The sequence below is a fragment of the Phocoena phocoena genome, chromosome 21 (genome assembly GCF_963924675.1).
Source record: "Phocoena phocoena chromosome 21, mPhoPho1.1, whole genome shotgun sequence".
Taxonomy (NCBI): domain Eukaryota; kingdom Metazoa; phylum Chordata; class Mammalia; order Artiodactyla; family Phocoenidae; genus Phocoena; species Phocoena phocoena.
In genome coordinates, this window is record NC_089239.1 from 19,419,696 (window position 1) to 19,434,328 (window position 14,633).

General features: G+C 34.4%; 1 protein-coding gene across 1 annotated transcript in view; it reads left to right on the forward strand.

Annotated features, from left to right (window-relative positions):
- Positions 1–3,707: 3,707 nt before the first annotated feature.
- The window catches only part of LOC136141717 (pericentriolar material 1 protein-like), a 28,590-nt gene continuing 17,664 nt past the window's right edge, over positions 3,708–14,633 (forward strand). Inside the window, exons 1-6 of the mRNA XM_065899853.1 lie at positions 3,708–3,855; positions 6,137–6,193; positions 8,792–8,964; positions 9,302–9,433; positions 13,218–13,338; positions 14,288–14,446. Coding sequence (XP_065755925.1) covers positions 3,708–3,855; positions 6,137–6,193; positions 8,792–8,964; positions 9,302–9,433; positions 13,218–13,338; positions 14,288–14,446 — 790 coding nt within the window. The remainder of the gene's footprint in view (positions 3,856–6,136; positions 6,194–8,791; positions 8,965–9,301; positions 9,434–13,217; positions 13,339–14,287; positions 14,447–14,633) is intronic.

Consider the following 14,633-nt stretch of genomic DNA (forward strand, 5'->3'; position numbering starts at 1 on the left):
TTTTTTCCCTCTTTTTATAGCATCTTAAAAATTATAGCATGCTTCTCTTCACAGTCTTAGCTCTTTTGGAAGAAGACTGATTTTTTTTTTTTCCCTCACTACTGGGGCTCCCTAAAGAGAATTTTGTGTATGCTGCATAATATATATTTTAATTTTGGTTAGAATCCATTCAGCACTTTTCACATGATTCAGTAACAGCAGTTAGAAGCTTAATTTCATTTATATAAATGTTCTTGTTAGAATAACATACTTTATTTTCTTCAGAGCTATGTTTGCTGTTAATTAAATAAGCAATAGTACTACCATTTATATCATTTTACATATTACTCTTGGCAATCATACCTTTTATTGCTTTTTATGTAGTAGTCCAAAGTAACCAACAGGGCTCTTTTTCCGGTAAGTTTCATGCAGATTGAATGAGAGTGGCTTGAGAGTCTGAGAGACCAACAAAGAAATCAGGAACCTATACATGAGATGATGAAGTCGTAACTTGAATGATGGCCTTAGAGAAAGAAAGGGAAGTTGAATCCAGATAGGATATCACAGAGAATAATTTGACAGTATATTGGGAACTAATTTGTTATTAACAGAGCAGCCGTTGTGATCTAGAGAGATAAGCAGCAAGGCTTTAGGTTCTGCTGGCTCTTTCAGAGAGTGAGTAAAAATCAGAGCCCTGTGGTTCTTAGAGGAAACTTGGTTGGAGGAGATCCATGCAACCCCTCCTTCCACGGGGAGGGCGCTTCCCTCCCTTCCAAGAGTAGCAGTCTTTTGCCACTTCAAAGTACTAATGGGAAAGGGTGTCACTGAAAAAAGAGGCGGCATCCTGCCTACCCAGAACACGGTAAAGCATTTACCTTTGCAGCTGAGGAGCCTGAGGGGTCGAGAGGCTTCCTTCTTTATCGTCTTGATGGGAGGCTGACAGCTTGCCAGCCAGACCATTGCTTCACCATGGGCATGAGGCTCCCAAGCACTGCCAGCGTGCTGCCATTAAGGCTGCCCAGCAGTCGGGTCCAGCCTGAAGGGTAGATAAGAGTCGGGGCTAACTCAGTAAACATAACAGTGCACATAAAAGGGACCAGCAGCCAGACAGAAGTCATGGAAGCAGACCACTAGAACAGGTAAAATCTAGTCAAAACAGAATTATTGAAGGAAATATTCACTTGAGCAAAATGATAAGAATACTTAAGCAGATTGAATTATTTTTAAAAAGCAGATTGAATTATAACGTAAATTCTTGAGAACTAGAAAAAATGATTTTCACATTTAATGTTTAGATTATTTGAAAAAGAGGACAAATGCTATTAAGTTCCAAATTACTGGCCTAGAAAATTAAAGGGAAGAACTATGTCATTACACAGAGCAAAAAGTACTAAGAGATAAAATAAAGAGGGAAATGATTAGAGGCTTAAGGACAAATCTTGGAGATCTGATATACAAGGAGTTCTAAAGGAGGAAAAAAAAAAGTGGAGAGGCAGTAATTCAACAAATAATAAAGGGGAATCTTTAATGAAGAAAGACTCAAGACCGCAGATCAAAATAGCTGACTGTTGCCCAGCCAGGAGGCACGGAGAGAAAGTACATACCCCTTCTCCCCTGTGTATAGACTGATACAGTTCCTGGATTCCGAGGAAAAAGTAAAAATCCTCTAAGCTTCCAAGTTGGAAGAACAAGTTACATATAAAGAAAAAAAACAAATTGACATCAGACAGTCTTACTTAAAACCTAAAAAAGTAGAAGTGAAATGACATCCGTTCGTGGACAAAAAGGGACTACAACTCAAGAATCCTACTCTCGGACAAGAGACTCTTCACCTGTCAAGCTGAAAAAAGATACTGGTGTATCCTATCTGAAGAAAACTATAGAGACAACATATGAATCAGATAGAGACCTTTATATAAGGGAAGGTGAAAAGGAGAGGTAACAGTTCAGTAAAGAAAGCAGTAGTTTAATCTCGGCTATTAATGTAAATTCAAAAGTAAAATACTAACAAATTGAACCTGCCAGTATATGAAAAGAGTATTAGACTGTTGGTAGCAGGGTTTATTATAGAAATGTAATCGTGATTTATTTTCAGGAAATCTGTCAATATAATTGATTATATCAACCACATTACAGGTAGTGGTAGGTTAGATAAAATTTTAAGTCATTTCTAATGAAAGTGCACCTAGAAAGGGAGGCAGTTATTTAAATATAATAGAGGCTGTTAGCTGATGCCACTTACAGGCACTATTGTAATTGAAAATACTCCAGAGATATCTCTATCAAAATTAGGAATTAACAGGGATTCCCTCTCTACCACCATCATTATTTAGCATTGGTTGGAAAGTATTATGACAAGATTAAATGATTGGAATAAATATTTGAAAAGGAGGGAAACAAATTTTATATATTTTCTAAGCTAGCCCGAGAGACACTGGAAAACAGCTACCTAAGTTAGCTAAGTTAGTAAAGTAATTATGAAATAAGATTATGAAATAAGTGTGTAAATATTTTTCTCTATCATAGTAATACCCAGTAGAAATGGAAGTGGCAGGGAGTATTTTCATAGTAGTATCCAAAGCTACTGTGACCAAAAATACTTAGGAATAAATTTAACAAGAAATGTACGAGATCTATAAAAATTTTTTTGAAGAACACGAAACAAGATTAAGCAAATATAAAAGCATAACTGTGTTCTTAAGTTAGAATTTATAAAATTGCAACTAAAGATTCTGCACGCTGCAACAACGATCCCCTGTGCTGCAGCTAAGACCTGGCATAGCCAAATAAATATATAAATAAATATTTAAAAATAAGTAAATTCTCCTCAAATTAATAAATACTTTCAATGTGTTTCTATTTTGAATCCTCATGGATTGTTTTTGAAATTGGGGGAAAAAGATCTCAAAACTTCTGTGGAAGGACCAGTGTCCAAAAATAGCTAAGAAAAGAAGCTAGATAGGACTTGTCTTACCAGGTGTTTAAACATAGTGTAGAACTTCTGTGGCATTGGAATAGATAAGTTAAACAGATGGAATGCCCAGAAGTAAAACCCAATAAATGTGGAGATTTAATATATTGACCAAGGTTGCATTTTAATTCAATGGGAAAAGGGTAGGTGTAACCAACTATCCATGTGGAACAAAATAAAGTTGAATTCCTACGTTGTGCTAGATGCCGAAAAGTAACTGAAAAAAAGATTAATACCCAAACTTGGAAGAGTTAATAGAATATATGTATAACCTATGGGTGGGGAAGGCTTTATACCAAGTCATATTAAACAAAAGGTATACAAAAGCAGACATCTGATTATTTAATGCCCCTTATTCTTCTGTCTATCATGGACATATATAGATTAGATGTGATTTTTTCTTGTATTTCCTAATACTGAAAAATTGTTAGCTTGGAGTCTAGTAGAGAATTTGGGTTATATAAGGTCTATCTACCATGTAGTTTGAGTTGGGATGTATTCATTGAGATGAATATCGAAGGACAATGAAGTGTTAGAATTCATTACTGTTATCCTGTGCCTACAAAGGTTATCGCAAAGATTTTTCTGAAACATACTATTTACTATTTTGATTTCTAGTTATACCAGGCCTTCACAGCATTCTAAATTGAGTGACCTATACTGTTTCACTATGGAAATCAATTTCCCTTTCAGTTTGAGTTAGTTGCAACTGATAACAGTTGTCACTTTTTTTACTCAAGGGTATGAAAGTGCCAGTATGTCTAGCACATGTGAACCTTGCAAAAGTAGGAACAGACATTCAGCCCAGACTGAAGAGCCTGTTCAAGCAAAAGTATTCAGCAGAAAGAATCATGAGCAGCTGGAAAAAGTACTAAGATATAGTAGGTCTACAGAAATGTCTTCAGGTATGTTCGTTTTTTGGTTTGTTTTAATTTAAGGACTTTTCACCTTAGATTTGAAAAGCTATATTAAAACAAGCTTAAAATTCATCTATCACACTTTTCTATCATGTGAAAGGTTTTATAGTAGAGTTTACAGTACACAGTTCTTGATGTCAAGAAGTGTAAACTGGAAATATATTTTATTATTGTGATACTACCTTTTGATGCATTTTGATAAAATTCTGAATGAACAAGTATAGTTGACATTAATTTGGTACTCCTAATTTGAAATTCTGAAAATATTATCTGAATAAGAGTTGGATACAAAATCACATCGTTCCCCTGCTTAAAATCTTTGGCCTTCACCGTGCCTGCAGGAGAAAGCCCAGATGCCTCAATGTAACATATCTGACCAGCAGAGATTTGATTCCTTCCTGCCTCTCCAGACTCATTTCTCACACCCTGTGCCTTGAACTTGACTCTTTCAGTGGCACTAAACTGAAGTTTTCCCATAGCCACCTCAGCAGTTGTCTTACCTCAGCAGTTGTCCCTCCTGCCTCAGGTCCTTTTTGCTCTTTGTTGGCCTTTGTCTCTGCTGGCTCTTAAGTAAAATCTTAATTCTGCAACTCTGGAACTGTATCCAAATCCAAGCTGGGAGAGGTTACCCTTTCTCCTTTTTGTTTTTCTGTCATAACCTGTGTAAACCTCTTTTGTTGCCTGTATCACATTATGTAGTATTTACTTGTTTAAGTGTCTGTATCACCTTTTTGGTTCCTTTGGCAGTAGATAATATTTTTTCATATTTGTATCTTAAATGTTAGCATGGAACCTGACACGTGGTGGGCACTCAGTGGGTGTTTATTGAATGAATGGAGTCATAAGTATTTGCCGCCATTTTAGTTTAAGTAAATACTGGCACATCCCTGATTTATAAAGAATAAGTACGTCTCAAAGAAATATGGAGAGGCAGGCAGTAAATATAGACTCTAAATTTTCAGTTGTCAGTAAGACCCTTGGTGAAAATGATAATAGTAGCTACCATTTGTAGTATGCTTTACTGTTTACAAAGTAAACAAATTACTCATCTCATTTGAGCCTCATAATCCTTTGAATTCATTTTGTTTTCATTTTGCAGATGAGGAAACATGATTAGAGGGGGTGCCTGTTTTTTCCCAGTGCTCATAAAGGACCAGTAGTATAAACTGGTACAGGTTTTTGGGAAAAATGTCATGCCCTTAACCCAGTACTTGTAGGCATCCATCCTAAGGAAACAAAAGTGAAAAGAAGAAATTGGGATTTAGGTGTTGACTGAACATTATGATTCCAACTATTTTAAACAAAAATCTGGATAAAAAAGCTGGAAGAGAATGCATCAAAATGTTAATAGTGGTTTTATTATCTTTAAACTCCTCTATATTTTATAAAACTTATAATGAGTATTTATTACTTTTGTAATCAGAAAAGAAACATCACATTTATTCATATTTTGAAATGACCTCCTCAAGGTTGTATTGCTAGCAGATGGTAGAACCGAAGTTTCATTCCTGGTCTCCTGTTAAGTCCAAGATCCTTTTGTCAAACATATCAATTCTGTTGTTCCGACCCTAGCATTTTACCAAAGTTTTGTAGTTTCCATCTCCTTTCACTATCTTTATCAAATACTGATGTCTTCAAACAATAAACAGTTGGGTGGAGGTTGGAGAAAGGCACTAAATTGATAGGCTTAATAACTTAGATGTCAGTTACCTAAATAATTGATAGTTGGTCATAGTACTTCAGATCTTATTACTGTCACTTAGAAACATATAAGCATCAAATTTTGGTGAACTAAAAAAATGTTTGAATAATATAAATATTCCTCTTTTCTAAAAAGACAGTTATAGTTTTAACCATTACCCTAAAATTCTTTATAGCACCTAAGAGTAGTTTTTGTTATATGATCATTAGATTGTAGCATATACGGCTGCTGGTATTGAACTGTATACAGTCCTCTTCTCCCTCGGGGGTTGTGGGGGGTTCCCTTTGATGTGTATGCTTCTAAGAGTGAATGGTAGAAGTTTATTATGATAGTCATCATCAGTCACATCAACACAAGTTTATAGCAGATCTTTTGATATTTTCCCTGAAGAGAGATTATTTTTAAACAGAGCATAAACCATACCTTGTGATAACATTTCAGTTCAGGCAAACGATTTTAAAGAAATTTGCTTATTTCTTTTTTTCATTCATTTATTCATGTTACAGACCCTGTCTTTACTATTCATACACATTTTATGTTCATCCTTATGTCTGCCCTTTCCTACAGCACATGCTAGGAGAATACTACAGCAATCTAACAGAAATGCATGCAATGAAGCGCCAGGTAACAATCTGCTTAGTTTTGGTGTCCACTTTTTGTTAATTCTTCCATTGGTCCTAAAAATCCTTAGTTTTATTGTTCTAATTAATTTTTTAGATTTAGTTTAGTGTGTATGTGTTATTTGGCTGGTAAAAGAGAAAGAATTCATACTTACTAAATTCTGAAGGTTTTCATTTATAATTCTTTACTTGGTTGGTAAAATTGGCTGCTTTTCTTATTTTCATTTTCTGTTAGTGTATGTAACATAACCAACACATTCATGTAGATAATAGAAAATGTTTTTATAATTTAGTGTTTTATTTGAAGTTATTTATCTTGTATTCTTTAAATGCTTATGAGCATTCATATTTTTTGGAAACAAAAATATAGTTACTTTTATTCTTAGCTCTGATTTACAGTGTTAAGTATTGTGTATGACTTCTGTTGTAGTTCTTATTTTTCCTTACCAGTCAACATGTATAAAAAAATAAACCGTTGAACAAAAACAGCTATGACATGCAAAGACCATGATACATAAAGATCATGGAAAATTGCAGAATGCTATTTTTGTCCTTAAACTATGAATTTTCTTTAGACATGGTTCTGTATGATTTAGAATTGTAAATATTCTTTAATGCCTCCTGTGCTATACATGAGTAAAAAAGAAAAGCCTGTATGAACCTCTAGGGGAATTTAAAGAAAACAAAAAAACCAAGGACCTAGCATGGAGGAAGCTAAATGTATCAGTGGTACTTCCTAAAGAAGAAAAGAACTCTGAAAGTAGGATAAAAACAAGATGGAGTCAGACAAATCTGGCTGAGATCAAGGATTTTTCTAGCCTAAACTAATGCATTTTAGGCCAGGAGGAGAAACTGGCAAAAACTTTCCACTTTTCTATTGTAGGTGGGAGGGATGAAGCATATGTTTGGCATAATTTATTTTTCGGGAATAATTTAATCTTTACTGATATATAATTTAGAGTGATAATTTTATCACATACAGAGGTAATTAAATATGCTTTGTTCTTATATCTTTAAAATAAAAAACTTTTTCTGAAACAACTGATCAAACTACAATATAGTATATAAATTGGGAAAGTTTGTGTGACATCCCATCTTCTTACCTGGATTTTTCCTATAAATAGAGATTTCCTACAGAGATAGTTCTGGTTCCTGCTCATAGTAAATATTTTTATAGTAACATAGCACATTTGAACATTTTAAAACTACTAAGAGAATTTTAGTATATTATTTCATTTTATACTCATAAATGTCTGAGGCAAGATAGGGAAGTTGCATATTTATTACCCTTATTATTTTTTTTTTTTTTTTTTTTTTTTTTTTTTTTTTTTTAATGCGTTACGCGGGCCTCTCACTGTTGTGGCCTCTCCCGTTGCGGAGGACAGGCTCCGGACGCGCAGGCCCAGCGGCCATGGCTCACGGGCCCAGCCGCTCCGCGGCATGTGGGACCTTCCCAGACCGGGGCACGAACCCGTGTCCCCTGCATCGGCAGGCGGACTCTCAACCACTGCGCCACCAGGGAAGCCCCCCTTATTATTTTATACTTGTGGAAATTGAGGCCTGAGGATGTTAATTTGCCTAGTAAATTAATGGAAAGTTTTTTCATTAAACCACATTTGCTTTGCATTTTTAAAATTTCTCTCTTGCAAAAAGTGAATTTTTAAAATCTTAATGATCTTTGCATGTTTATTTGAAAGCACAATATATTAAAACACTCAACATTTCAAATTCTCTTCCTTGAAAACTTATCACTGATTTTTGTAGAACTTGAATATTTAGCTGCTTGTGGTTCTACTATTACTCTAGAAAGTTTACAGAATTTGATAGCTAGAAGAACACTGGAGATTTTTTTTTTTTTCCATAGAGAACTCAAAATGGGAACAGTTCCTAATTTGTGCTCTTAAAAGTAAAGGTCTGAGTGTATACCTTTAAGGGTGATAATTCTTTGCTATAAACAAATATATGTAGCAGAATTGTTGCTAAATAATAGAGTGATGCCTAGATTCTGTGAAACTGAAAACTTCATTAGCCTCACTGCTTGCTCCAACTTATAATGAGTATGTCAGTAAGACACTGTAGTAAAATTGACCTATTTTGTTATAGTTACAAATTCAGTTTTTCATCAATACAGCATGATTGCGGAGATTTGAGAATCAGTAGACCTAACTAGATAAGCCTTAAAATAGTATGTTTCCTTGGCAGCATTTAGTTCTCAACATTAACAAAATAAACGGATTTCCTTTTCTGTAAAAAAATTCATATTAGCAAAAAAAGAAAATTGTTTGCAATTTGCTTATTTCATTCAAGTGCTGAAAGATTTCCACTGATTATTCCTATGAAATGTGTAAGATTTTCCATTGAGAAATAACTTTGCTCTAAGTAATGCTAAGTAACGTTATTTCTCTAGTAAATATTTAGTGTATATCTTGATATTTTTAAGATTATTTTTTTCTTGGTAATTTTAAGATTTTTATTCTACTTTAAAAGCTCTGAAATAGAATTGTGTTTTAAGTAGTTTAAAGGTGAGAGTAATGTTGCAAGTTATAAGAAATAGGAATGTATTTCATCAATATTAACTTCCTGATCTTTTTATATCTTCCAGAAACCGGGAGTGATTTTTCCATGTTTGAAGCTTTGCGGGATACCATTTATTCTGAAGTAGCTACGTTGATTTCTCAAAATGAATCTCGTCCACATTTTCTTATTGAACTCTTCCATGAACTTCAGCTACTGAATACAGACTATTTGAGACAGAGGGCTTTATATGCCTTGCAGGTATCTAACATTTTTTCCCCTACACTTTCTGGTACTGCCATTTTCCACCATTCTGTCTGGTTACTTTCTTAGACTGAAGTATGTCCTTGTTCCATAAGTATTTTGATCTGTTTTTTTATGTATTTCCATGCCATTTTAATAATCTTATATAGCTTATGTAGCTTTAGATAAAGTCTTTTTCTGAGCAGTTTTTTAGTGTTTTATCCTAAATGTTATGTCTTCCTCATAGTTAACCTTTGAGGTCAGGAGTATTGCATTTGTTCTGGTATCTACTTCTACTTTTAATTTTGTGATTAAACACAAATGTTTTTCATAGCTATCTTATTTCCTTATTTAGGACATAGTATCCAGACATATTTCTGAGAACCATGAAAAAGAAGGGGAAAACGTAAAGTCAGTGAATTCTGGTACTTGGATAGCATCAAACTCAGAACTTACTCCCAGTGAAAGCCTTGCTACTACTGATGATGTAAGCTGATAATGATTAATGAAATTATAGATAAAATTTCAGTATGCAGCTAACAAAAGTTAAGTAGGTTGTTAATAAATTGTGAGTATACCTAATATATTTGTTTTTTAGCTTTTTTAAAAAGCTGAGTGTAGTGTATTGCTTTATTTTGAGGTGAGGTATAAAATTCAGTCACAATATGACAGCAGTCAAACACCAAAATTAATAAGTTATAAGGTCTGAAATAGCCATATTTATATCTCCTTTGTCCAACATAGGAGTTGAGTCATAATAGACACTCAGTAAAAATTGTTGTCTTTGTTCAAGACATTGAGTAAACCAGACAGCAGTTAGATCAAAGAACCCTTGAGTAAATACAAGATAAATTGAGTTCGTCTTTGAGTTAGAAGAGAAGCCTAGACAAAAGAAAGCCTGGAAGAAAATATAATTTAATATATTAAAATTGATGAAGAAATTTTTGAGTAAAGTAAAAAGGGCCTGGAAATAGAAAAGAGTGGTGAGGAAAATGTATATTTTCAATAAACTATGTCCTCCAAATAACACCTACCTCACACATACTGGATTGGATAACTGTATGGCAAACTACAAGGATACTGAGGAGATAATGAACTAGGCATTTGAAATCACCTATTTAAAGGTTCAGACCCTGATTCTGTTGTAAAAGATTATATGTGGTCCTGGGATAACAAGTACATTCTTTTTTATTTTATTTTTATTTATTTATTTTTTTGCGGTACACGGGCCTCTCACTGTTGTGGCCTCTCCCGTTGCGGAGCACAGGCTCTGGACGCGCAGGCTCAACGGCCATGGCTCACGGGCCCAGCCGCTCCGCGGCATGTGGGATCTTCCCAGACCAGGGCACGAACCTGTGTCCCCTGGATCGGCAGGCAGACTCTCAACCACTGCGCCACCAGGGAAGCCCAGTACATTCTTTTTTATACCAACTTCAGCACCTGGATATTCATGGATAAGAGTGTCATAATTGATTAGCAAATACCTGCTATAGGTATAGAGTTGGAAGCATATTACTGTATTTCTGCCCATTGTTAATATGATAACATACATGTTTTTTTCTGAAAAGACAGTGTTTTCTCAAAAAGATCATCTTCTCTTCTTCATGTATAGTAATTTCCTTACAATTATTGAGGACTTTTTCTCAATTTTTGCTCTTTTATTTTACTCATGTTTAAAACAATACTTCCCCAAGTCATCTTTCCTGCTTAAAACTTTTCTTCACTAGGCTCCAACTCCTATATTACTATGAACATAAACCTGTGTGCAAGAACTACATGGTTTTGGTTGATTTATAATAGCAAATACAAATTAATGTAACTAATTGCTACTTGGGATTAATTGTTATTTTAACTAATTGAAAAATTGTGTTCTCTTTTTTCGTGGGAAATGAAAAGTGGTCCAGCTGTATACATAAAAAATAGGAGCTACTAGGTTATATTTAAGTTGATTAGGCACTGAAATAACTTACTGAGGGAGCATGAAGAATGTCTGTTCTTAGAAATCTCTTTTAGTAATTTTATAGCCTTAACTCCAGTGCCTTTCTTTTTATCCAAATTTCAGATAGGCGGCATTACTTCCAATTATTTTAAAGGATTTGAACCCATTGGTTTGCATCATCAACAGTAAATTTTGAAAATTAAGCTGCAATTTATGATAAAGTTAACCTGACAAGGTTTTAAAGTTAAAATTTAAAGATACAGTAATACGTTATAAGTGTCTTAGCAGATCTAGAGCAGTGCTATCCAGTAGAACTTTCTACAGTGATGGAAATGTCTTATATCTTCATTGTCTAATACAGTACCCATTAGCCACATGTGGCTATCGAGCACTTGAAATGTGACTATTGGAATTGAGGAACTAAATTTTAAATTTTATTTAAATAGCTGCAGGGCTAGTGGTTACCATACTGGTTGGATATAGAGTCTCATTCTCCATGTTTCTAGGCCAAGGTCCTTTGAGTTCCATTTATGGAGCTTTTACACATACCTTTCAGAGCGTGTAAAAGTCTTCATGCCATGAAAGAGAGAATTAAAGTAGACATCTGGGGATTATAGTCAAGGAGGTTGAAGAATTGAGATTTAGGAAGAGGAAGAAACAACTTGCATCTTCTACTCCAGGGTGCTATAAAATGGCAAAGGCACATCTACCTTCAAGTCTTACTTAAAGGAGTAGCAAAATGGTTCCATTTCTTAAAACATGTTCCCTAATGCCTGCATTTCCTTTAATCAGGGACAAACCTGTCATTTCATAATTTAAGAGAAAACTTTAAAAGATCAGTAGCTAGGAAAGAACACAATTGTGAAATGAGTTACAGTCAAAATATAATTGAGGCTCTCTCCTAATCACGCTACACACAAAAATTAATTTGAAACTACTTACAGTCCTGGAAAAGTTAAAACTATAAAACTTCTAAAAGAAAACAAATCATGATTTTGACATAAGCAGAGATTTCGTAGGACACAGCACTAAATATGAAAAGAAAAAAATTGATAAATCAGCCTTCATAAAAATAAAATCTTTCTGCTTTTCAAAAGATACCATTAGGAGAAAACAACCTCAGTACATATATCTGGCAAGTGACTGTGTAAAAGACAAATCCTGACTATATAAGGAACTTTTACAACTCAATTGTAAGAAATCAACTCAAAAAAAATGGGCAAGAGATTTGAACATATGCTTCACAAAAGAAGATATATAAATGACCAGTGTGCAAATCAGAACTACGTGAGGTACTATCTCACATCCACTAGAAAGGCTGAAATTTAAAAGATTGACAATGAGAAGTATTGGTGTGAATTTGGAGCAGTTGGAGCTCTCACACGGCTTGTAGGATTGTAAAAATTGTACAGCCACGTTGGAAAGCAGTTCGGCAGTTTCTTATAAAGTTAAACATAAACTTGGCATGTGACCCAGCAATTTCTCTTCTAGGTACTCATCCAAGAGAAATGAAAACATGTCCACAAATACTTGTACACTAATGTTCGTAGGATCTTTAGTCATGATAGCCTCAAACTGGAACATCAGCAGATAAATGGATAAACAAACGGTGGTATATCCATACAATGGAATACTATTTCAGCCATTAAAAAATAATGAACTTCTGAAACACACAACAACATGGATTAATTTCAGAAACATAGTGAAAGAAGCCAGACACCGAAGAGTATATAATGAGTGGTTGCATTTTATATAAAGCTCTAGAACCAGCAGAACTAATGTGTGGTAATAGAAATCATATGAGTGGGGTGTAGAGGATACAAAGGAACTCTCTGGGCTGGTGGAAATGGTCTTTATATTTAGGAAAGATGGTTGTGTTGGTGCATATATTTTTCAAAACTCATCAAACTGTACACTTAATGGGTGCATTGTATGTAAATTATATTTCAATAAAGTTAATTTTAAAAAATATGAATGATGCTGTCATGTTTTTCTTCTGAGACAACCAGATATCATAGTAAGGTACTAGGCATTGTTAGAGTTTGAAGATAGAGTTTCTCTGATGGTGTAGAAATAATGTTACCTTTTCCAAGATAGAATTTAATTAGTAGCTGGGCCTGTGTATTTTCATCTCCATGACAAAGTGTTCTGCAAGGTTACTTAATATTTTAATATTCTCTGTGACTCTGTATTCAACTTTTTATAACTTTCATTATATCACAGTTTTAAGTGTTTTATGCAAATACTTAGTTTCTATGTTAAATTTTTAATATTAATCATAAAATTTTAAAAGAAATATTAGTGACTTTTGTTTTTTTAAACTATAACTTAGGAAACTTTTGAGAAGAACTTTGAGAGAGAAACACATAAAATAAGTGAGCAAAATGATGCTGATAATGCTAGTGTCATGTCTGTATCTTCAAATTTTGAGCCTTTTGCAACAGATGATCTGGGTAAGCAAAATATTTATAATCTTAGAACATGACTTTAATATAGTCTTTGAATGGCATTGATAAGGAAACAAAAGTCTAGAAAGGCAAGATGTGGTGGAAAGAATGTGGACTTAAAAGTCTATCCATCCATCAGTCTAAATTTAAGAATTGTTAACTCTGGGCAAATCATCTAACCTTTCTGACTCTCTGCATATACTAAGGAAATGGGGTCCTATTTACCTTGCTATGTTCTTGTGAAAAATCCACAGAACTCTCTAGCATGCCTGAAGTTCAGAGAATGTTAATTTCCTTTCCCTTAAAGGTCATCCTTTAAGGTCTTCCAGTTAATTAGTAGGAAAAATTCAGAGGTAGCAATGCTTCATCCAATCACGTCTTCAATAAAAATGTTAACTTCATAATTTGGGTAAGAACTGAAATTTCTTAGCATATATAATTTATAGTGGGAAACCCAGGTAACTCTGAGGCATGGCACATTGCATTTTTTTACATCAGTAGTAAAACAAAAGCTTAGAGGGTTGCATAGGTCAGAGAGAAAAAACCCAAGTCCTAAATTTGGAAAGGAAATTAGAGAAAAGAAAGATGCCCAAGTGCCTGATTCATTTTCCAGACTGTAGCACATCAAACTATACCCAAGTATTCATGGACTTGAGAGTCTGAGAGACCTGGGTTCCCATTCTTGATTCTGTATTTAACTGGCTGTGAAACCTTGGGCAGTCACTTAAGTTCTGTGAAAATGAGGGTACCATCATCTACTTTATAGAGTTATTTTAAGGATTAAATAAATGTGATAGTGTATGCCAAGTACCCAAATAGTACAGTATCTGGAACTTGTTAAAGGTAGTTTTTCTTACCTATGTTCAGACATTATTTTTTTTATTAATAAATTTTATGGAATACATGAAAAAGTTTGCTTTTATATCCTCTAGAAATATTTCTGTTCCATATGCAGGTAACACTGTGATTCACTTAGATCAAGCATTAGCCAGAATGAGAGAATATGAGCGTATGAAGACTGAGACTGAAAGTAACACAAATGTCAGATGCACCTGCAGGATTATAGAGGATGAGGATGGTGCTGCTGCCCCGACTACGGTTGATAGTTTAGAAGGTGTGTTCTTGAATTGATTAAAAGTAAGACTCATTGCTCCATTAATAAAAAAATAAGAGCCCCATGTGATGTGTAATGGGGATTTTTTTGTGTGTGTGTGTGGTACGGGGGCCTCTCACTGTTGTGGCCTCTCCCGTTGTGGAGCACAGGCTCCGGATGCGCAGGCTCAGCGGCCATGGCTCACGGG